This window comes from Colius striatus, chromosome 5, assembly GCF_028858725.1.
Source record: "Colius striatus isolate bColStr4 chromosome 5, bColStr4.1.hap1, whole genome shotgun sequence".
Classification (NCBI taxonomy): domain Eukaryota; kingdom Metazoa; phylum Chordata; class Aves; order Coliiformes; family Coliidae; genus Colius; species Colius striatus.
This window is the reverse complement of record NC_084763.1, coordinates 54916213-54941291: the sequence shown is the minus strand read 5'-3', so window position 1 is coordinate 54941291 and position 25079 is coordinate 54916213. Positions and strand designations below refer to the sequence as shown.

General features: G+C 44.3%; 1 protein-coding gene across 1 annotated transcript; it reads left to right on the top strand.

Annotated features, from left to right (window-relative positions):
• The first annotated feature begins 2060 nt into the window (after window positions 1-2060).
• Window positions 2061-24761, top strand: PTER (phosphotriesterase related). Its single transcript, XM_061996697.1, has 5 exons — window positions 2061-2150; window positions 14719-15203; window positions 17463-17728; window positions 21005-21145; window positions 23952-24761. Exons 2-5 carry the CDS (start codon window positions 14772-14774, stop codon window positions 24160-24162), a joined length of 1050 nt encoding a protein of 349 aa, XP_061852681.1. The 5' UTR covers window positions 2061-2150; window positions 14719-14771; the 3' UTR covers window positions 24163-24761.
• The last annotated feature ends 318 nt before the right edge of the window (window positions 24762-25079 follow it).

Genomic DNA, 25079 nt, shown 5'->3' with positions numbered 1-25079 from the left:
GACTTGTTTTCACTGTTCACTACACGTTTGGTCTGAACCAGACAGTCTCATTACTTTATGTTTACAAGCCTCTGTTTTGTAGCAGGTTGAAGTCAAGGACATAAAAAATAAAAATATAGTACCTTACTTTGATTTGGACATTCTGAAGATTGCTTTAAAGAGAAGCTCATTCTGTGTGTGTAAAAATGCAGATTGAATATGGTTTTACTTTGTACCTACCCGAGTTTTAATACTGCCTTTATATTTTAAAACACAAAAGAGATGTAGAAGCACAGGCCTTATGTAAAATTCATTGCAAATCTTCAAAACAGGTTTGATATGGCCAGTGACAAATGATGTCCCATAAAGCATTGCATGACTATTTTTAACATAGTTCTCATACATAATCTCTCCTGCATTGATTGCCCAGCAATATGAACATGTTGAAATACAAGGCATTATAAATGACAGGCTTTCATATCTCCACTTAATCTTTGCAGGACCCATACTCAGTTGACTTCATGTGAGAAGCAAGAAAAAACAAGTGACGCTGACAGCTGGAACCATCCCAGCAGCTTAGCTCCAGCCGTCTATCTGTCTTAACCACTGCTGCACATACATGGTGACTGGCTGCTAATTCAAAATGTCCCAAGCATTTCACTTGCTTCATCATCCTTAAATTACTGGGCAGTAACTTCCCTTTTGCTCGACAGCCTAAATGTCGAGCCCTTCCCGTACTCATATCACCAGTTATCGTGGACTTTACTCCTCGGGTCTAGTAGTCTCACTGTGGGTTTTTTTCCCTTCTTTTAGGTTTGTTTGGGGGATTTTTTAAGCAAAAATTCAATTTCTCCATCACTTTCATAAAAATACAACTTGCTTTTACCTCCTACCTCTCTAAAGTTGTTTACTTCTGCACCCTCCTCATTTTTCATCCACTCCCTCCACTTTTGTCCTTCACTGTAAGACAGATGATAAAAGGCCTGAGCATCAGCTTGCATTGGCTTTCACTCCCAGTTTTGCCCACTCACTTTCTGCATCACAGGATCATCGAGGATCTGAATGAAAGCTAGAATCCAGCTCCCCCACACAACCAAAAGACATCAGGAAGGCAGGTACTCCAGAATCCATTCGTATTCACTGTGTTGCAACACTGAGCACAGGCTGGGGCTTTGCACAGCAGGATACAGGGCCATTACTGGCCACAACCTGGTACAAATGGGGACAGGGAAGTAGCCAAAGTACCATGGACAGCAACTGGAACAGTAAGTTCTTCTCCCAAGAAAGCCTGAGGTCTCCTTCCTGGGTTCAGGTACTAAGTCTGCCCTGTGCACAGGGTGGCTTTGCTGCAGCTTTGGCTGTGTGCAAGAGCTGCAGGAGTTCACTGTCCTTTGTGCCTTTGCTAGTCCTGTTGCCAGCATCTGTTTACCCTTCTATAAAGTGGAATAGTACCTTAGGGAAATAAGACACTTTTGAGATCCTGGGTGGGAAGTGCAAGAACTTGGTGTCAGCTCGTTTTTATTTCATCTTTTGCACCTGCGTTTTTATCCAGAATCACTGTCATTGTCATCCTGTTTGTGGATACTCGGAAGCACCTCTTCCACCTTCCCTGTTATTTGCATTGCAAGGGCAAATGAGAAAAAAACCCTGCCTCTTGCAAGCCCAAGCATCCAGCGCGACCTCCCAGCCGCCCAAAATGACTCAGTGGATCCAAGCCTCCCCCGCGCTGCGTAAACAGGGCACAAGCAAGGACACGCAGGATGCTCACGTCCACCGGCTCTCGTCGGTACTTGGTGCCAACGCTGGCACAAAACGCTGCCGCACCTCTCCAAGGGCGAACGGCTTCTGGGGTACACGAACCGGGGGAGGCGGGGAGGGAGCTCTACAGCAGAGCCCGCCGCGGGCGCCGAGCCCGGCGAGCCCCAGGGCAGCGCTCTCCTCCGCTGCCGCCCGCCCGGGCTGCAGAGCCCTCGCCGCCTTGGCAGCCGGCCCGGCCGCTCCCGCCGCTCCCCGCGCACCCCCGCACCCGCTGCCGCTGCCGTCCCGGGGCGGGGCCGGGCCGAGCGGGGAAGTCCCGCCCCGAGCGGGGCGGCAGCGGGAGGCTGCGGCCGCTGGGACCTGTGGCGGTCGGCGGGGCTGACGTGCAGCCGGCAGAGGCTCCTGCCCTCGGGGTGAGCGAGCGAAGGCGGCAGCCGCGGCGGGGCCGCGTCTCTTCAGCCCGCCCGGCCGCTCCTCGGCCTCTCGCGGCCCGGAACGCCCGTCCCGGACTCGGCCCGATAAGCGCCCGGGACGGGAGAACTTCGCCGGAGTCGAGAGGCGAGAACTGCTTCCGCCCCTTCGGCTGCCGGCGCGGGAGGGCCCGAGCAGCGAGGCCGGGGAGCGGCGGCTGCTGAGGGCAGCGCGGCGCGGCCGGGGCCGGGGCTGAGGAGCCGCGCCAGGCCGCTGAGAGCAGGCCGTGCCCAGCCCGCCCCAGGGCGGCCCCGGCGGAGGGAGGGAACGAGGGAGGACGAGGGAGGGGAGGAGGCGGCGCCGGGGCAGGCGGGGCTGCTGCAGGGAGACCCGCAGCGGGGCTGGAGCTGGAGGCGACGGACACCGCCGTGTTTCTGGAGAAGCATCTCACGGGGTCGGGTAGTGGTTATCAGCAGAGCAGCCCCTCAGCTTAGACAGGCCTTGCTGTGCGAGAGCAGCCACGCAGCTGTTACTAGTGCTGGTATTTAATACTTGTACAGTCATAGCAAATTCAATACTGGAACTTTGTCCTCTCCTGTCAGTGCCTGAGGGTGGCTCCGTGAAGGAACAAATGCCACAATCCAACACTGGGGCCTTTAAAGCCTGCCTTCAGCTGCCTCTCCATCTGGAAGCACCCTCGGCCCTCTGCCACGTGCTTCTGCAGTTGCTTAGGCTTGACAAGGCTCAACAGCAGAGCTCCAGACTTGCCTGCAAGCCTTGTTGGGATCCATACACCATGCCTTTTCTCCATGGCTTGGGGTGTGCTGCCCTTTACAAGGCACGGCTGAGCCAGATACCCTGCTTTCTCCTCCTCTTGCACCAGTTTGGCGAGCTGCGGAGAGGAGTGCTGGTTCTGTGTGAGGGAGGATCAGGGCCCCTCTGCCTAGTGTGCTTCAGCAGTGTAGCCAAGCAACCTCCCAATTGTGGCCTTGGGCATTTGACAACCTCTCTGCAGCAGGTCTTGTAATGAACTTGGTCCTAAGCTGAAGCAAATCCTGTTAGTGGGAAACTCAGAGGAGCATTTTTTGGCCAAGCAAGTACATGAATGTGTATATGATCTCTAAGAAACTTGTAGGTATAGTTCATGTTTTTAGGTGCATCTGTCGTTAAGGATGGTGTTTTCTGTCTGCTAGAGGCTCCTACTAACTCTGGAATGTAACAAACTTTTAGCCAGAGGTCACTTGCTTTTGGAAGAAAAGTGTTTGGCTTGTCTGGAATTCCCCTGTGCTCTAGACCAGATACATTTTTTTGACATCCTCTGTTGTAATATGTTCTGTAGCATTGAAAGGTTGTTGCCTTCTTTCTGCTGGGAGCTGTGTTCCACTGATGGGTGAAGCGATGCTTCTAGCAGGTAGTTTTGTATCATTTTGTCGGCTACTTTGGGATTGCTCTATGAAAGACTACAGAAATGTCATTTATTATTATGAATGCCTCTCATGCTTTGGGATTTATCAGACGTAATATTTGCCATCATGTCACCATCATCACATTCATTTTTGGAGTTATAATCCAAGATGGCAACAGTGGCATTCAGATGCTTAATTACATTTCATATAGGTGACCAGTGCTAACGTATTAAATTAAAGCACGGCAGAGCAGGAACAAATGTCACTGCTTCCCTCTGTAGTTAGGGAGCTGTCAGCTTGCTCCTTACATGTAAAAATTGGTATACAGTGAAGCATATGGCATCAGTTCTGTGTTTATTAAAGGGCTATTTCTCTGATCATTCTGTGAATTCTCTTATTTCACTCTGTCGTGGTTTGGCCCAGCTAGCACAACAGCACCACGACAGTTTCTCGCTCGATGCCCCCATTCACCCCCACCCTCGTTAAGATGGCGGAGGACCCAGCGAAATGGGAGTAAAAAGATAAGCAAGATTGTTGTGGATTGAGACAAGGGCAGGGAGGGCTCACTGCCAATTATGGTTCTGGGCAAAACAGACTCTAGTACTCGACTTAGAGAGGAAAGTAGGAAAGTTTATTCTACAAGAAACAGAACAGAATAAAAGCAAAAAGGGAGTAGGATGATGAGAAAATTACAACCAGCACTTTAAGATCTCCCTCCCCCATCCCTCCTTTCTTCCCGGGCCCAGCTCACTGCTCCCGATATCTCTACCTCCTCCCCCCGCAACAGCTCAGGGGGGCAGGGAGTGGGGGATGTGGTCAGTCTCTCACAGATGGGCTCTGCCGCTTCTGTCTTCTCAGATGAGGATGACTCCTGGCATTCTTCCCCTGCTCCAACACGGGGTTCCTCCCCCGGAACACAGTCCTTAACAAACTTCTCTGGTGTGGGTTGTTCCCAGCAGCTGCGGCTTCTGCCGATACAGGTTCCCTCACACGGGACACAGTCCTTGGTGAATATCTCTGACGTGGATTCTTCACCGCGGTTGCAGTTTCTGCAGTTGCAAGGTCCCTCTCTCGGGACAAGGCCTCTTCTGGGCCTAAGTTTAATGAGCTGCTTTGTCGTGGGTTCCTCCCCACAGTTGCAGCTGTGGATATTGGGTCCCTTCCTCGGGACAGGGCCTGCTCCGGCCATAGTGATAAAGGGCCCCTCCTTCGGGACAAGGCCTCCTCCGGCCAAAATCACTGTCCCTGGCTCAGGGCCTTTAATGAAGTGAATCACTGCCCCTGGTCCGAGGTCAGCTTTAGCAAAATGAGTCTGTACCGCTGATGCGGGGTCTTTAAAGAAATGAAAATAAATCTCAGCTTCACCAGTTCTCTCCATAGAATGCAGGGGAGTCTCTGCTCCAGCACACCTCCTCCTTTTCATCACTGACCTTGGAGTCCGCATGGTTGTTTCTCTCACCGTTCCTACTCCTTGCACCACCACCAGCCAGAAGAAGAGAAGAAGAGGCAGAAGAAGGAAAGAAGATGGAGGAAGACACCTCCCCTTCCGGCTTCTTCTTAAAAAGTGATTGTGGAGGCGTCTAATTGGCTCAGCCCCAGAAGTGAGCCTTTTCTGAGCTGGGGAGAGTTGTGAGCAACTTCTTGCAGGAGCCATCTTTGCAGCCCCTTCCCCCATACCAGAAAAGGCTGCCATGTCAAACCATGACACACTCGATGTAGATCTGAAATATTTTTCCATCTTTCAAAACTTGAAATACTGAACAAGGTTCATTTTTAATAAGCTTGTTAAGGTTTTGTCAGAACAGAGAAAGGAGACTTTTGCTTGCATCAGACTGGCCACCTGTCTGGTAGGGGAAGGGTTAGAAATCATCCAGGTTGCAGAAAGGTAAGGTTCAGGTCTCTGGTTTGATTCAGAGCAGCTTTGAACTTAGGTCTTCTGTATTTCTGGAGAATGTACAAGTCATTTAATTACCATCTGCACTGGAAGAGAAAGGAAGCGTCCCACCCCCCTAATTCTAACCAGAAATTGAATCATTTTCTCAAAGCTGGTGAGGTAGGTTTTCTGCTTTAAGATAATTTTCTGATCACAAATGTAAAAGAGGAAGAAAGGAAGAAGAAACACCCACCACTACCATCTCTTACATGGCAGTCTTAAGTAAATCACAATTCTTCAGTATTGCAGAAACATGTTGGGTCATTCTTCTCAAAGTTACTTCAAAACCTTAGTTTGGCATGGAGCCAAAGCCACAGGGTTCTTCTGGAGGTAGCTTGTGTGGAGGAGGGAAGACCAAAGAATGGTCCTGGCTCTTTCTCTACTCATTCTCACCTCTTACCTCAAAGTGTAAAAGGAAAACTGTTTTATCCCACAGTTGTCTTTGCCCTGTCCAGAGTCACTGTAGTGAAGACCAGTCACCAAATGAAAGGAATTTAACTCTCTACTTACCATGATTTGTGTACCTTCTGGCAAATGGGTCATTTTCAGTTAGATCTGGAACTATTCAACTGGTCATAGTGCTCAAACTCCTGTGGGTTGTCAGCTTTGTTATTCACTTTAGACTGGATAGTGAGGACTTTTCAAAACCCAGGTACTTAGTAGTTTCCAAGACAAAGGTACAAATTTGTATCTTCTTTCAGAAATACTGTGTTATAATATTCTGAGATACAAAAAGGCAAAACAGTGACAAGGTTCTGTGACTGTTTCTTGTTAAGACTGAAGATTCAGCACTACTTGGAAAGAGAGCAGAAGACCTGATGGTCTTGTCAACTTGTGTGTATTTGTTTTCCTGCTGTTCCACTGTTGTAGCCAGCCTAAAACAACAGTGATACAAGCAAGAGGCCGTTAACTTTGACCACTGACAAAGCATGCAGACCCTGCAAAGATAGCCTCTAAATTAAAAGATACTTCTTAAGTTAGACCCATCAGCTTTAAACTTTCCCTTGTCTCACATTAAGTTCTCTTGTGTGGGCTAGTTTCCTGTTAGAGCAGAAGTGGACCTCGAGAAGAGCATACAGCTTCTATTTCCCATCACAGCCATGGAAAACAGTCACAGTGGAAACTGTGAAGGCTTTTCTTGGGGTACTTTTTTTCCAGTGGGTGTTTAGACTGGTTGGAAGTTTTGGGATACAGTTATTTGCAGTAATGGGAAACTGAATTTAGTTCTGTAAAGAAAGGGGTTTTCTGGAAATCACTGCTTATCCCAGTCACTGCACTCTCAGGTCGTGCATGAGGCACCAAACCCCATCTCCACGCTGTTCCACTGTGCGTGGTTTCACAGGTCTCAGTGGATTAGTAACTGTTACATTCTGCTGCTAAGCTGACCTTGGGATTCATTCATCTGAATTTTTCTAGCTGGTAGTGTGCAGTCTTTTTCAGGAGGTAGCGGTGAACCTCTCTTTTCCATTGCTTAGATTTGTGTGGTGAGAAGGATGATGTTTGTTCTTTGGAGCCTTAGACCTCCATCCCTTTTCTCTTCATTTCTGCAGGTGAAGATCTGCAGAGTGATTTGGTGTGGCTTTTGGTGGTGGTGCTGCACAAGGGAGTGATAATGCTCCATCTGACATGCTTCCTGAAATGTTGAAGCTCATGTGAAAATATTGAAGCACAATTGACCTTAAGTAGAGGGAAAACCAATTAAAGTCAATGAGAATATCAGTAAGGGTAGAGTTAGATGTATGATTGTTTTGGATTTGAAATTTAGAGGGAAAAAAGACTGGACATGCATTCCTGAGAAGCACAGACTGTTTTCCAACATCTTGTCCTAGCAGGAAAGTATGTGCTTGTAGCCCAGCACACACGAGAAGCAAATGTGATTCTCTTCAGGCTTAGGAATACAAACGTACGTATCGATGTGCAGGACTCAGCCTGAATTTGCACGCAGCATAATGTGACTTCAGGTCTTATTTTTGACCTAAAAGCACTATGCATGCATGTAAAACATCATTAATGTAATGTTGTACCCTGGGGGGAAATTTGTATCTGACCTTTCATCAGGAGTAATTTTGGATGCTGCCCAAAGTGTAGAATCCCCTGAAGTTCTTCTATAAGGAGATGCTGATGAAAAAAACGCTTATGGAGACGTTGGTCTGAGATCTCTCTGAGGAACAGAAACCTCAATGTGACTTTGCTTGAAGAAGCCTGGATACTGAGATTGTTATTTCTGCAGAAATAAGGTAGAATAAAAGTCTGACTTTTCTGTTCACAACAACTGAACTTTAACCAAACTGAAAAAAATAACCCTTGTGCAAAGTTCTACACGTTAAGCGGCTTAGACTTTGCCTCAGGGGCACGTCACTGTGCACGTGCACACGTGGTCATGTGCAGATCACACACCCTTGCTTCAATCCCAAACCTGTGGCCATACGGGAAATCGATCCGAGGGGCTGCACTTTGTTCTGGTGTGGCTGTTCAACTGTAAGGAAGAAATCTGCTTGAAATGTGTCTGGCTCGAAGCCTAGCTAGAGCAAGAATGTGACCCTCAAGCAGTGTGAAGCTAGAAGGTCTGTCTGCCTGCACCAGCTGAGCAACGGAGGGAGACTTTTCACTTACCCTTTCAGGTGAACATTTAAAAGCTTTTCCTCTCACTTGCCTACTTCCTGACCCCAGAGTGTGCTTTCGGGAGTTCTGAGGGCAGACAATCAATACATTGGCCTTTCTTGTATGTGTAATAGTGTTTAAATTTCACTTAAAACTTAAGTGGCTTTGCTGTTAGGTTGTAAAACATCACCAGTGCCACTCAGCAGTGTAACTGCTGTGGTGTGTGTTCGTGCATATTTTGCTGGGAACTTCTTTTTATTACTGTAGGATGATATAAAGCTGGGCTGAAACCCTCCTAATTTTTTTCACACCACATATTGTAACTTTATAGTCTCTCAGGATCCTTTCTCACTTTTATATTCTAAAGGTTTTTTGGTTGCTCAAAGGACATATAGAAAATCTAGTGAAAAACAATATTTAGCATTTCTTTTAGCTTGGCTTCTTAAGGAAATACATGTTTATAAATGGCTGGGGGACCAGAGGTAGGTCATTGAAGGCCACATCATTAACCTGCTCTTCTGAGTATCTCCAGAACAGTGTTTCAGGAAAAATTAAGGCAATGTTCTCCTAGGTTTCTCTTTTGTTTTGAATCTGTTGGCCAGTTTCTCTGCAGTCGAGAGACAGAGATATCTGAAATTGTGAGGTTTGTACTTGCTCCATGAAAAGACAGCAAGTGCATCCAAAGATGGGAAAGTGCAGGTGCCCCATTGAAGGAAGGAGAGAGGCACTGTAAGTGCTCCCCTTGTCGCTGAGAAGAGCTTTAGTCATGAAAAATCTCCCGTGTGACATCAATCCTTAGAACCTGAGGCCTCGGTGTTGGTACTCATGGAAGTACAAGCGTGCCCTTGTCCCCTTAGTACACTTCTGCACTAGGCAAAGGGCCATATTGTGAAAAGCTGTCATGATACTTGTTTTTATCTTTTAATTAACAGAGTCTGAAGGTAGTGAATGAAACACCCACTGCCTCTGAATAGATAAGATTATTTCCCTCGGCTCGTTTTTCCAAGCCAAAATCAAGATAATCTCATAGCGCTGGTTTGGGAGATGAAAAAAGACCAATGTCAATTATAAAGACAGGGAAGAACAATTACGACTCTAATGAGAATAATCTGTGTCACCTTCTGGGAAGCCTCTCAGCCATTTCTGCTGAAGAGACAGGAGCTTGCCTAGAAATCTGTATTTTTTCACTATACTTTTACCCCATTTCCAGATTCTGTTTGTTGGGTGAAAAGACACAGAAGCAATATGAGATGTGCAGTCGCTTTACCCTCTGCCTCTCGTCTTCCTTTGTCTTGCTAACTTCTTCCCTGGTCACAAAATGTTTACAGGTGGGGAATGGTGAGATAACCCAGCATAGACTAGATAATGGGAATTTACTACAGATGTGTCATAGATTTCTCATTTGTGGCTTTTCCATGCTCTGTAGAGTTGCTCACGGGAGAACTGAATGCTCAAAGCATTTCATTCATCTGTAAATACAGAGCAAACCTACACTATGTCTCATTTCCTGCAGGGTTATAAAGGCAAGACCCACTTAGAAGGCTCTTGATGCAGCCAGGGCAGCCCTTGTTTCTAAATGACTTCTAAATGACAGCTGTGTTTAACTCTTTTGGAATATAATAACTACTCACTGAGCCATCCCTTTTGCTTTTTTTGTCACAGGAGTCTGGATTTAGGATGGCTGTAATCTCACATTGTAATGTAATGTCCCTACAATGATTCCCACACAAATCTAGAGAGAATCTGTGCTAATACCATTAAAATGTGCTCAGTGGATCAAAACAAATGCAGCCTTAGCGTGTGGAAACTGTGTTGATGTGATTATAATGTCTCAGCAATATGAGATTACTGTAGGAAGCAACTAATCCAAACCCAGGGAGGCTTCCCATTACAAGGCCCTTAAAATGACACAGTGACTGAAGCGCAAGTTGCAGGTGGGAAAAGCAGAAACACAAATCTTGTCATCAGTATTCAGGCAAAACATCTATTGAACTCAGTGGAGTTTTTAGCAGAGTCAGGAATGCAGTACCATGACCTTTTTAGCAGCAAGTCTCTTTTCTCCTAACAATACCTCTAGGAAAAATATTTACTTCCCTGGTATTTAATAGTTGGCTAATGATGAGAGTCGTATTTTATGCACCGTACAAATGTGGTTGTAAAGGTTCGTCCAGAGTTGATTACACAAATGTTAAGGCATTGTTGCAAGGCTATTGTGAAGTTTTGGTTATACCTTAAGGCAATTCTCCTTTTCTTTCTACCTGAATATGTAATTTTCAGGAAATATCATTCATTCTTCTGTTTATCCAGCAGCTGCAGCAGAGAAGCCTTGGTCTTTGCAGGAACACCTTGGCAACACCACAGTATAAGTCAACAATTTCCAAACCCAAAATCATAGAATCATAGAATGCTAGGGGTTGGAAGGGACCTTTAGAGATCATCCAGTCCAACCTCCCTGCAGAAGCAGGGTCACCTAGATCAGGTCAAATAGGAATGTGTCCAGGGGGGTCTTGAAGCCCTCCAAGGAAGGAGACTCCACAACCCCTCTGGGCAGCCTGTGCCAGGGCTCCATCACTGAAACAGTCAAATAGTTTTTTCTTATGTTTAAGTGGAACTTTTTGTGTTCCAGCTTCATCCCATCACCCCTTGTCCTGTTGCTAGCTACTATAGAAAAAAGGGATGTCCCAACCTCCTGACACCCACCCTTTAGATATTTGTAAATGTTAATAAGATCTCCCCTCAGTCTCCTCTTCTCCAGACTAAACAGCCCCAGTTCCCGCAGCCTTTCCTCATATGAAAGATGTTCCATACCGCTGATCATCTTGGTGGCCCTGCACTGGCCTCTCTCCAGCAGTTCCCTGTCCCTCTTGAGCTGAGGAGCCCAGAACTGGACACAGGACTCCAGATGAGGCCTTACCAGGGCAGAGCAGAGAGGGAGAAGAATCTCCCTTGACCTGCTGGCCACACTCTTCTTGATGCGTCCCAGGATGCCATTGGCTTCTTGGCCACGAGGGCACATTGCTGGCTCATATTTAGTTTATTATCAACCAGGACTCCCAGGTTTCTCTCTGCAGAGCTGCTCTTCAGCAGTTTGACCCCCAGCCTGTACTGGTGTATGGGGTTGTTCCTTCCCAGCTGCAGGACTCTGCATTGTCCTTGTTGAACCTCATGAGGTTCCTCTCTGCCCAACTCTCCTGTTATTGCCAATCAAGAGCCTACCTGTGTAGCTTTTGTCTTGGCAATTGGCACCTTTTCCCCTCCCTTCAGATGGGGTTAATATTCAGGAAATATAATTCACATGTTTTACACAGAACTATCTAAAATACACCTGTCCAGGACTGTTTCTTGGCTCCCTCCATAGTCCAGGGAAGGAGACTGATACTGCAGAAGGTGACTTGTCCTGGGTGAGTTGCCTATGGATATGTCTTTCCATCTCCACTGTGCAAATAACCTAGAAGATTATTCTGTAGAAGACATATTCAGATTGCTAAATGAGGTGTGAAGAATTCAGTCCTTGGTGTACCAAAGAAGAAGCTTTCTCAGAAGAAGGTTCTGTGTAAGGTATGGTGTGCAAGTCATCAGTAAAGCACACAAACACTGATGTCTGTATATTCATGCTTCAATTAAGCAGCAGTCTGTATTCTATTTAAAAGCCACTTGCAACCAAAATCTGTTTTAAAGCCAATAATTAAATGCTGGTTCCATCAGGTGAACCTTAGTGGGAGTAATGGATCATTGTAGCATAACCAGGGCATGTTGTCTATGTAAATGACTACAGGGAGGATACCAGGACAGTGGTTTTAAAAATCATCCCAGACACAGGCTCTTGGCTGTCTTTATTTTTCATAATCCTTTTATTAAAAGCAGTGGGTTTCTAAAACTGTGTTAGTAAGCAGACATAGACATTAATATTAATCATATTTTTCATGCAGATAAAATTAGGCCTGTTTTAAACCCTGCTTGTGTCACTTTCTGGTTTCGTGATGCTGGTTGTATTTATAACAGGCCTTGGCCTCAATCGAAAGGTTCAATAGTAGGCACTGGTTCTGTAACCTCTGTATGTGTGCTATCATCTGAAATCCAGAGTCTAAAAAATCAACAGGCTTAGTATCTGCTCCAAGGGGAACCTGGCATCAGAACTGGTAATTTTAGATGCTTCCTGCTGTTATAAATCAGAAGGCAGCAGCCTCGGGCTGTAAGATCTCATTCACACAACCCATAGGTCTTGTCAGTGGGCAGGCCAGATTAATTGAGGGTAATCTAAATTAGCAGTGTCAGAAAGGAATTAGTGGGAACAAATGTTGAAAGTCAACTTTTTATCAAAGCAGTAATCTGAAAGTGAGCAAAAATTCACATTCAATTACAGAGGCCTTTTTGAGTAACTGCTCTATTAAATCACTAAAAACCCTAAGTGGAAGCTTGTTGAGGAAACAGACTGTAATCAATTTGTGTCAAGTTTTATCAAAAGAACTTAAATATTTAATTATATAACAAAAATATTTATACAGGTTTGTTTTCCTAACTTAATGGATTTGAAAATTGTCAGTGAGCAAGGGGAAAGAGAAATATCCAATGCAGACAAGTAGTTCTCACCCTTTATGCCGTCAGGGGTTTTACTGGGTACCAGTGTAGGGGTTTAACAGTCAACCAAAATGAAGAAGACAATAAAAAAGAAGCAGGCAAAGGCAATGCAATTACCTTAGAATTCTGTTAGTCTTTTTGCTGTGCATATAAGAATGACTCAGATCACTGAACTTTCTCCAAAATAGTGGGTTGCTTTATTTCGAGGATGGAATGAATGACTGGGTTGGGCAACCTAATTGAATTGCAGCTAGTAGCAGTTTCTGACTAAGACAGGTGTTTGTGCTTTCAGTTCTTTGCTCAATGATAATATTTTCTGAAATTGTGGACTTCTTAATTTCTTTGGCACAAAGTGAATCATTCTATTAATCAGCCCAGCAGTCTGTTCTGTGAGTGTAATTATTATTCTGCCTTCTCAAACAAGTCGACACACTAGGCAAGAAAGGGATTTCATAAAAGAACAGCTCTTCCTAAGGCTGCTTTTTACACAAGGCAAGCAAACATAGTCAGTCAGTCCTTTTTCTTCAGGATGGCCAAGTTTTCATACTGAAATAACTGCCAGCACTCCAGACTTCACTAGGCAGGTGCCACCTGCCTTTTGCAGGGGCTGGGTCACTTTTGTACATTGGTACTCTGGCGATGACTGCTTCTCCTGAGATGAAAGTATCCCCCAAAAGATCTCAATGTTCTCGTGCCCTTTGATGTGTAGAGTTCAGTGCCCTTCAGATTTCAATCTTTCTGTCATCCTGGTAGATTAACTTTAGCAGTTAAAAGGAAAATGTCCTCTGAGGGCTTCACTAGTAACAAACCCATGTTTATGATATTATTCACTAAAAGGGAGACAGAAATGGGAAAGACCTCTCTCTTTAATCAATAATGCATGCTCTAGTTAGTCCTGTCCTCTGGACATGATTAAACATGTATTTTGTTTCATAACTGATGATTTTGGTTGACTAGGGATTATAACTGTATGTCCTCAAGCCTTTGTAACAAGCATCAGCAAGATCTAACATGAACAGGGTAGTCAGCTATGTTTAATGTTAATATGGTACATAAACGAAAAAGACTACTCCTGCTCCCAAAAGAAGAAAAATACCCCCAAATCCCAGCGTGGGGACCTGCAGCTGATTCTGACCTGCAGTGAATCAGAGCAGACTTACACAGGGCAAATGCCTTTGACACAAACCAATTGCAGACAGTAGCCTCAATGTGAATATTTGTCGCTGTTCAGTTGAAGTTTTGAGGAGTAACGTTTCATTCATGTTAAAGATGAAGAAACAAAAGTCTCTTGGAGGCTGAGCAATATATGGTTAGGCTGAGGTCTGTTCTTAACTGGTAAAATATTGGGCTGATGAAGTAGAAGGGAAAAGCTCTTTGGCTTCTGCCCCACTGATTGGAGGCCACGCTGTATCTGTAGCGACTGTTGTCAGCCAGGAGTTGCCCTGGGCTGTTCCAGACCTCCCCAGCGTGGCTGCTGGGAGAACCTGAGCCCCTGTTGAAGCTGAAGGAGCAGATGATCACCCCCATCCCTGCATTCCTTGTGCAGAGGAGCAGACAAGGTGTCCAAACATGGACAGCTCCCTTGTCCTGTGAGGTGGACACTGAGTCTGGGAGGACATAACTACATAAACCCAATGTACTGATAAGGAATATTCAGCCTTGGCACCAAGTGTGTTCATCTGGTGGCTCAAGCTGACAAAATTTAACAGCTGTTGAGGAGCAGAGAATCCTCAATGAACATACAGTGGTTGTTATTAAATAGGAAACACTTATCTTAATGTGATATTGACCATGGCACAGTAAATGCTGATGATTGCCTTGTACTGGCATGTGATATTCTTACATTGTTAGAGCACTGGTACAAGCACAGTTGGATAAAAGGAATGCTTTGGTTTTCATACTGAACACTCAGCTGGAAACAGCGTTTGGAAACATTCCAGTGAGCACACACTGTGTAGGTACACGCGTGAGAGACAGGAGGGGATCAGAAATGGTGACTAAAAGGTTTGCTCTTTCTGAAATGTGTTTGTTTCCTTTCTTCTTCCTTCCCAGAGTCTTTCAGAATCTGATCTTCCTCCCCCCCCAACCTTGTTTTTTGATGAAAAATGTCTTCTTTGAGAGGGAAAGCACAGACTGTCTTGGGCCTCGTGGAGCCAGACTGCCTCGGCTACACATTGACTCATGAACACTTGACTATGGACTACAGCAGCAGTTTTTGTCCACCTCCTCCAGGCCAAGAGCCTCTGTCTGATGGGCCCATCCAGATGAAGAACTTGTTTTGGATTAAGCAAAATCCCTACAGCCACAAAGAAAACCTTCTTTTGTATCAGGAAACAGATGCTGTGAAGGAGGAGCTGCTGCAGTTTAAAGCAGCAGGTGGTGGGACAATTGTGGAAAACACAACCACGGGAATTAGTCGGGATGTGAATACCTTGAAGAAACTTGCTGAAGAAACTGGAGTCCATATTATTGCTGGGGCTGGCTTTTATGTAGATTCCACTCATTCTTCTCAAACACAGGCCATGACAGTAGAGCAGGTAAGTCTTAGCCATTGCTTTGGTGTCTCTCTCCTATGAATCATCCCTGGATGAGTCGAAATTAGAGATAAGTTCCAGCAAAATAGAAGAAATCTAGTAGTCCTCGACATGAAAAGCATGGGAAGAGCATTGCTGCTCGTGTGCTACGCCTGGACCAGCTGTACTTGTGTGTGCTGGGATTATCTGTCAGCATTTCCAGTTCTTAAGCTCCATTTTCTCTCAGGGATTTGTTATAATGCAACAGTAAAAGGAAAATAAAGTACTTCATGTGCAGGCATCTGATCCAACACCAATTATCCTGTGCCTTTTACAGTTTTTAAGGAAGGACTATATCCCTTCTGCCTCTTTTGTCTCTTTTTCTAGCTAATTGCTTCCCAATGAGATCACCCAGAATTCTTGTAAAAACAATAAATAATTGCAGTATATATAGGACAGTTGTAAATCTTTGCCCTGCTCAGGCAGTGTTATATCCCTCTTCTGTACCATTTGACCAGACTTTTCAGGGCAGACCCTGCATCAGATTGTTTATATGCTGCCTAGGACAATGTGTTAATAATGACTGAGGTCCCCAGATATTCCTATAATGATGAATATTCATTCATCTTTTATTAAGGAACTGTGATGAAAGGGAGAGAACTCTCTGAGGCAGGAGACTGTGAATGAGGTGAACAGAGCTGAGAAAATGTTTTCAAAAACCTTTCACAGTTTACAAATGAGGAAAATTCGTTTTCAAAGTCAATGGTCAAAGCTAGAGCAGTGCTGACAACCACACCAGACCCAAGCTGTGTGGAAGGAACAGTGCTGCTTTCCCTAAATGTTCTTCCATCACTTGAAATTGGATGTAAAAGTTTGAAATAGATTACCTGGGGCAAAGGTTTCCCCCTGTGTATTTGGTGGACTGCTGGAGACCCACAGACAGCCTGTAGTCAGCAGGGGATCATGACTTAATCCAGTCCAGAAGACAGTTACTTAGAAAGGGTTGTGCAGTGACTGATCTGTGATAACTGCTGGTTCCACATCTGCTAGGGAATTTGACATAAGGATACGTTTTCTGATTAGACAGAGACAGTTGGACTATTTTGTGAGACATTCTTCAGAAGGGGAGTGGATTCTGACTGTCTACAGAAATGGTTGGAGGCTGGTTATACATGAAGCAGAGGGAGTGTGATCATGGGATAAAGCGTTGGGCAGAAGCCTACTGTAAATTGTAATAGCTTGGGGTGACTTTTGTGTGCAGATTGAGTATTTACCAGTGTGTCCTATGAGGCTGTTCAGGAGACAGGGTGTGGAGTACACACACACAATCACACAGAATCTCAGTGGTTGGAAGGGACCTCGAAAGCTCATCCAGTGCAACTCCCCTGCCAGAGCAGCACCACCTAGAATAGGTCACACAGGGACTCGTCCAGGTGAGTTTGAATGTCCCCAGAGAAAGAGACTCCACAGCCCATCTGGGCAGCCCCTGCCAGTGCTCCCTCACCTCAACGGGGAAGAAATTCTTCCTTGTGTTTCTTTGGAACCTCTTGTATCCATTGCCTCTCGTCCTATCTTTGGCCATCATTGATTGAAAAATCCTAAAGCTTTTAGAATGAACTAAAATATAATATGATACAATTGACTGCCAATCAATGTTTGAAAAGCTTATTTTGGCCCTGTAAATTTGTCAGCAGGTCCTTGTTCTTGTAGATCTGAAGCCAGCAGTGCTCCTGTTGTTTTCCATTGGCATTCCCATGAGCAGGATTTATCTTAAACTCGTCTTTTCAGGATTTTTTTGCCAGAGTTTCTCCCTTCCCTATCTGAATGACATTTCCTCATTCTCTACTCCCTTGTTTTGTAAGAAATTCACACGGAATTGTTTCTGGAGCCAGTTCAGGAGTGCAGCAAGGCACAGGGTTTGTGATAAACTACCTTTTTTTCCTTTTAAAAAAGAAAAAATAGTCTCAGGATAGATCAGTGTTCAAATTATACACAGAACAGTGCTCAAATTATACACAGAACAGCTTTCTTGGCAAACCTGGGCAACTGTGTGAGTGGACACCATTAAATGGATTTGCTCCTGTGTTTATTTTGGTCTTAGTGAATAGCTAGCATACCATTACTTGACAGAAACCAGATTTTAACTGCAGTGTTTTCATGCACCCAACTGTTAATTATGTTGAGGAAAACCTCAGGATTACAACTAGCACAGTGTCCAGAAGCCAAATTTGATGCTGTTCAACACAAATTGTATTAATAACCCAAGATCTCATGATCCTCTAGCTTACAGGTGTTATTGTCGATGAGATACTCAATGGAGCAGATGGGACTAACATCAAGTGTGGTGTGGTGGGAGAAATAGGTTGCTCCTGGCCTTTGAGTGAGAGTGAGCACAGAGTGCTTGAGGCAGCAGCTCAGGCTCAGGCACAGCTCGGCTGCCCCGTTATCATCCACCCTGGCAGGAACAGCGAAGCACCTTTCCACATCATCCGCATTCTGCAGGAAGCTGGAGCTGATGCTTCCAAGACTGTCATGTCTCACCTCGACAGGTAAGCAGGCTGTTCTGTCCTTCTGGCAGCGTTGCCATAACCCACTGGGGTTTGGGGGAACTGCTCTGCCAGTAGCTAGGTTTCTGTTGTGCACATGAAGAGTTATCTTCAAGTTTACTGACTCCAAAATAACACTTTGCATAGAGTTTGATCAGCTTCCAGCACTTTAGTCTGGAGCAGCTTTTAGAGTCCCTTTGATAAAAGGATTTGGGGATCTGAAATACTGTCTTTGAAGGCCCAGGAGTGAGATTAGGAGTCACTGACATGCTTTTCATTTTCAAATGGGAATCCCATTCATTCGTATCCCTGCTCAAGTCCCTGTGTTTACAGAAGCATTAGACATTGAGCAGCTCTCACCAAGTTGGGTGGGAAGCTGCTGGGCTTCTAGAGTTTTTGACAACAGGGCCACCCTTAAGGGCCTTACCAATATCTCACAGAAGCTAATAGAGAACTCCTTGATTTGGCTGCATTCTGGATCAAAGCAGAAGGCAGATCTTTAACATTGTGCTACCAGACAGGAGAAATAAGCCTTAAAAAGAAAGTAGCTGGGTTTTGGATAGTTGTTGGCATAGATGAAAGAGCTTTTAGTTCCTCAAGACCAAAAACCAGGAACCCCATGACACACATGGAGAGGACTGAGGTGTTTTTCTCTTTGCAGTTTAGAAACACAGTCTCTGATACCAAATCAGTTTCGTATGACCTTGTGTTACTCATGGTGAGCTGGAAAATATCCCAGCATTGATTAGTTTGGCCAGTCACTGAATAATAGAGACTGCTTGTGGTCATATGATTCTCAGTAATTGTGGTGTTTGCCCTCTTTGAGTGTAATACAGGCGAGAGCTCTGTGCTCCAGATATCTAACAGTTACAGACTCTAAGAGCTGGCAAATTGAGCTACAGGTGCTATGTATTCACACAGAGCTCAATGTTTTACTTGGAGATTTTAGGAGCATAAAAGTCAGTGCTGTGAAATTGTATTTATATTTGATTATGTGTAAGTGATATGGGCTTGCTTTATGTATTTACCTGCATCCCATTGTGTCTGTTTATGAAAGAGACTATTACGAAAGGCTGAGCAAGCTGTGGGTGTCGGTACTCACACAGCCATTTTGATACAGCATAAACATCCATTTATGGGGTTTTTTTTGTCTTTGTGCACTTGCAAATTGTTGAATTCAGTTATTTATTGGTGACAAAGAGGCAGCAGAAGTAGGCAGACAGTGAAGACAGAGGTGCAGTTGCACTAACAGCCACTGATGCGCAATATGACATTTCCTTACACTCCTTCTGTCATTACTTTCACACATTCAGGTTGGCACTTGCTGTAACATAGACTCTAAACTACTGTGAGGTTTGGCTTTGCAATGTGCTTTTAACATTTCAAGTCTCCTCCAGTGAGAAGAATCCACGTGGGAGCATCGCAGCCCCTTAAATGTGAGAGAAATTTGTACATAGCTCCATATTTCATGTCTGCTTTTGTCATGGACAGGATGGTAGATTTCAGGCAGATTTACAATCAGATGATAAAACTAAAATGCTGGCTGCAATTTAACACCTTAAAACAAAAGGTAGGAAGTGTCTATAGTGAAGCAATGGTGTAGCTAAATGCTGGGAAGCCAAAGCTATTGAGTCGTGGCTTTGGCCTTTTATTAGGAATTGGGGTTATAAAGGTAGAGATGGACATGCATCCACTTGAGTAGCTTTTGTTGGAAGACAAAAGCGGGGTTTGGTGGGTGTTCCTGCTGTGATTTATGGATGAGGTTCAAACTACAGGATGCTTCCTTGTGTCCCACCTCCATTTCTGTGGGTTCAAGGCTGCTCAGGGACACCTCGTTCCAACACAGAGATTAGTGATTTGAGCTGGGAGCTGCTGCTGCTACATCCAGGTGCCCAGGGGACCCAACGGCTGATGACATGAAGCCCTCCTGTTCTTCTTTGGGACAGAGCAGCCAAAAACACAATGCTAACAATAGTTTTTAAAAGAAATTGTTCTGTCTGTGGTGTTGAAATACATCATTGGGTGGTTTTTGCCACCTGCACAGGATTGAATACTCTTGGCTATTGTCTCCCTGTCAGCTGAGCAGGGCTGGATCTAAAATAACCCGTTCTCTTGCTCTGCACTTTGAAAACTCATTTGGGGATAAATGCTCAAACCCTGTAAACTGTAACATTTATTTAAAAGCAACATTTTTTATTAATTACAGTTGGCAAGTCTTAGACTTCTGCTGATGGCAGGCTTGTTTGATCAAGGGTGTTCTCTTTCTCAACCCATCTGTTCCTCCTACTTGGTCCTGTTGTGAAGTCGTAATATTAAAACTGTGACATCAGTCATTTCCATAGCAACAGACTGTGGTGTCATTGCACAGGGGAAGATCATTTTGTGACATCAATATCTGCAAGAAGAAAAGATTTTAACCACTGCTTTGTTGGTTAACTGTTGTTAACTTAGTGTATGGTTATAAAGATAAAAGGATAAAGTATCAGTGGAGTGCTTTTGGTTTCCTTTGGGTAGCTTTTATTCTTGGTGAATAGATTTCAGTTGCCATTCTTTTGCAAATGAGTGATGGGGTTTAGTAGCTTTATTCCTTCACTTTTCAGATGTGCTTCAAAGCCTATGTCCCAGGTACTCACAGTGCCATTATATCTCTTGGTGAGAGTGTTTCCTGAAGGCTTTCTGGCCACATCCCAGGGCAAACAATGATATATCGCTGTTCTAATGAGAGTCTAGAAACATCACAGTACAGAATGGAAACGAGAGACAAAGTTGTGTCTTACCAATGTGTGATGGATGAAACGAGCCCTGGATGTAGCTGTCTCCTGTTACTCTTTTGGGAAAGTAAATCTGTCTTGTGCAAGTAATCCATTGTCTTTTTTTTTTTTGTTTTAAATGTCACTATGAATTAACCTCCTCCTTAAATGTCCTTCCTTGGTAGGTTGTCTGTTGAAAGGGTTAGTGATATCAAAAGTAAGTAGCTCTCCTATTTCCATTTAAAGATGGTCACAAATGTTTTCATTGTTTCATGGGGGAAGAGTTGCTTTGCTTTGCTTTGGGTTTCATGCATGAAGTCCCAGATGAATGTGAGAAACAGAATGCCATGTATCAGTCTGAGTTTGCATGTGTCACACAGGAGACCTGTTATTTCAAAGGGGTAAATTACATCTTAGATGATTAGTTTTGTTCCTTACGAGTAGGAAGTTGCAAAATACCCATCCTCATAGCGTGGGATTCTTTCTCTTCCTGGTGCAACACTGACTTTCTGTTATTTACGTTCTGCAGGACTATATTTGATACCCAGAAGCTTCTGGAATTTGCTAAACTTGGGTGCTATTTAGAGTATGACCTGTTTGGTACCGAATTCCTTCATTACCACTTCCACCCTGACGTTGACATGCCGAGTGACAACGAAAGAATCAGAAGGTACCCGCTGCCATGCAGTTTAGCTGATAGCATTGCTGCTGACAAATGAATTGGTGGTACTTGCTTTAAGGACATCACAGAGGGATTCTGCTTCCTATTCCAAAGTGGGGCTTTTTTTTCCATATGAAAAGAAGGATTTTTTATTCTTCCTGCCACTGTCACATCTTTAGAGCAGTGTGTGTAATTCCTTCTACTTGCAAAGGAAGATGTGGAGTCACAGTGTTGTAGAAAGATACTTGATAAGAAGATTGAGAGCTTTTTAAACTTTATTCTCTGTCCTAATTCCATGCTGATCTGGTTTCATTTTGTCATCTGCTGCATTTATATAGACTGTTAAAAAGGAAAGGCTGAAGATACTGGATTTATGTTAAGGTTTGGCTTTTGTTTGAAACGTAATATTGGAAACCTACTGCTGCTACTAAGCATCACCTGAGCCCGTTACATCTCCTCACAGATGTGATAACCCTGCAAAACTCATTGATTGCCCTGGGTGGATTTGATCTCTGTACTTCCATCCTGAAAAACAGACTTTCTTCTTCCAAGCACTTCATCACTTCTCCACCCGCTCTCCTTTTGCCCTTTCTCTCTTTTCAAGGATGAGGTTCCTGTCTCCTCCTTGTAACACTCACGCTCCTCACAGTCACAATGTGAAAGTATTGGCCCCACTGGCAGGATACCCCATCCCTGCTTCTCACCAGCACACGCAGTCTCAGCTCAGCTGCACGGCAAATCTGTTGTGCTGTGCAGTCACAAGGTATTGCCAAGGAGGTGCATTCCTTGCAGAAACTGGCTGAGAGGTAGGATCAGCTGGGAATGGGCATCTCGCTCCTTCCACTCTGTCTGGAGGTGGGATCTTCCTGTGCTGTTTGCCCACAGTGTGTGTGTGCAGTGCAGTGGCAGGATTCTGCAGGTGGGCTGCCATTCTGCCTGCCTGTGCTTCCTTAGAGTGACAAACAGTTCTTTCATTCTCCTTGATGAGAAAGAATTTCTGCTCCCTGATCACTAATGAAGTAACTTCCAAGCTTTTGTTTACATTTCAGACACAGCTTTCCCCTCCCTCATTGTCAGAGTAACCTCAAAACTAAACTCCTCTGTTTTCAGACAGTCCTTAAGAAGATGCCGTGGTTACTGTTCCACTGACTGCCAAGCATTTGCTGCTGCTTTTCATGCTAGAAATCATTTCTCTCCCTTAACAGGGCTCTCAGTCTTGCACTCAGTGTTTTAAACTGTGGCAATGAATTTGCAGTTTTCATGTTTAAAATGGGTAAAGTTGCTCGCTTCCCCTGTGCCTTCTCCCCTCTCCCGTGCCATGGAAGGTCAGCACATCCAGCAGCACTGTCAGGAATATGTGTAGAGGAACAGACTCTGCCTTGGTTAACAAGTGCTGTTCAACTGTGGCAGCATTTTCATTCCATCCATACTTGCTCAGCCACCAATGTCTCTCCATAAACCCTCTGGCTTTTGAGTATTTCTTGTAGCAGGCTGTTCACAGGAACAAAATAGGAACAGTTTGTCTTCTCCTTGTATGATGTGTGTGCATTTGAGTTAGAAATGCCATGACATGGACTTTTGGTGCCTCTACACCAGACATAGGGTGACAGTGACAATCTCCTTAAGGTGTTTTTTATGTCAAACAGCACCAGAGAGGTGGAAATCAAATTGACCTTTAAATGTGTTGATGAAAACACTGAATGGAAAATGTATGTACAGGTTGGCTTGTGGTCTCTCTGTATTTCAGACTAGAGGAGATACTTGTGATGCTGTAGTGCTACAGTACACGTAGTGTTGTGCACTATATGGCTCCATTTATGGTGTTTCTTTTTTAAAAATGCTAATATTTTACCAAGTTCTATCTTACTTGCCTTCATCCTGCTGCCTCTGTTGATTTGATCCTGCTACATGTGTCCTCCTAACTAATTGCAATAAAAACTGACAGGAAGGGCTTTCAGATACAGTGCAGTTACTTATAAAACTAGTGTTTACTTTCTTGCTGATCAAAGCACAGTCAGGAGGGTATGAGTTAGGATTTCAAGGTGCTGGCCACTGATGGAATTGAGTGCCTTCATGAGGAATGAGCACTTTTAAGGTCTGGTCAGGTCTGGGCAAGCTGACAGCTGTGCAGTACAGGAGCACAGGCACCCACCCAATGCATTCAGAAAGATGAGCTGAGCAAGGGACTAAGGTTACCAGAGTGAAATGTGGAGCAGGAGGACTCGCTGTAGCAGGCTTTCCTGCAAGGGAGTGACCAGGAGCTTTCCTTCTTTTTTCCAAGAAGGGTCATTGTTGGGTCAAGTCTCTTCAGCTGGGCTGCCCAATTAGCTCCTCTTTCTTTCCTGCCATAAGCTCACACTGGGCAATGCCTGTCTTATTTGTCATTCAATGTGATGGGACTAGCTTTGTGACAGCAGCAAGAACTACCCTGCTGAGAAGGAGTTGGTGTAGGAAATTATTACTCACTCAAGTAGATAAAACCTGTCACCCATGCTTAGTGATGCTGAAGCTCTAGAACTCCTCCATGGACTTAATGGGGCTGGAAATGCAAAGCCAGATGCCACGTGGAGAGAGTTTTCCTTCTCCACTTTGAGACGTGTAGTGGCATGTTTTCAGAGGTGAGCTTTTCTCATTCAGTAAAACATGTGGTTTAACTTTAATTAAATAGAAGGAATATGTCTTCCTAGTACCTAAAAATAAGTGGTTGTGGTTATTAGAGAGCCCCAGCAGCACAGTAATGTAGCAAACATGAGTCTTGCTGGGCTCTGTGCCGTGTCAGACCCTTCACTGACGGGTGTCCCGTTTGCTTCCGCAGGATTCAGATGCTGATCGATGAAGGCTACGAAGACAGGATTGTGATCTCTCATGATGTGCACACTAAGAACAGGTTGATGAAATATGGAGGTCATGGATATTCACATATCCTTAAAAATATAGTTCCTAAAATGCTAATTAGAGGCATATCCCAAGATAAAATTGATAAGATGCTCCTAGCAAATCCAAAGCGGTGGCTGACTTTTAAGTAAGGAATAAATCTTCCTGTTCTCTAGGGAAGCTTGATAAATTCAGGTTTGCTTCAGGAGAGCAATCATTTCGAAACTTGGTTTCAAACTGGAAGTTATTAATTAGACATTAACAAAGCTTTTCTTTTGAGCTAGAATGACAAAATTACATATTCTCTCTGCATTTACCCCCTTCTAACAATGTGTCCGTGAATGTGGATATGAACCCACCTGCAAAGCCTTCTCCATTGAACATTTGATTTCCTAGAGAGTAATCTAACACTATTACTAAATGTTCCCCCAAAATACTTTTTGAAGATGTTTCATCTCGACTTTGAAAGAACTGACAGACTCCAATCAAATTCCCTTCTCTGGGGAGCAATTTTAATCCTTGTAGTATTGACAATCTTCTAATTATCCCTAAACTCTTTAAATAATGCTTGATAAAAGGTCTGGGGCTTGTAAAGAGCTTCCATAGGCAACAGAAGGAAAAAGGAATCTCAAATCATTCTAAAAAGATGTTGTTTCTTTCTAGTTTAACAACTACCTTGGTTTTAACTCAAAGTGTAAAAAGTACGTGGAAAAGCACATTTATGAATAAAGCAATTTGATGATCTCTTAAACCACGCGTGGCATCGTTACAGACATATTTTATAATCACAGCATTGCTTTAGCCTGAACTTTGGGAGTCCTGCAGCGATGGTGTGTGAAACTTCATGCACACCAGCTTCTTACTTTGGAAGGATACAACACCAACAGGCAAAATGTATTATGTAATACGGTTTTAATGAGTTGTAATAGTTATAACAAAGGTCGTGATAGAAGTCTTTACAAATCAGTATATCAAGATATGATGCAAAAGGAAGAAATGTTTGCCTTATATGTGTTTCTCACACGTGTTCTTTGCTCTTGTCTAACTTGAACCAGGGCAGATGGTTTAT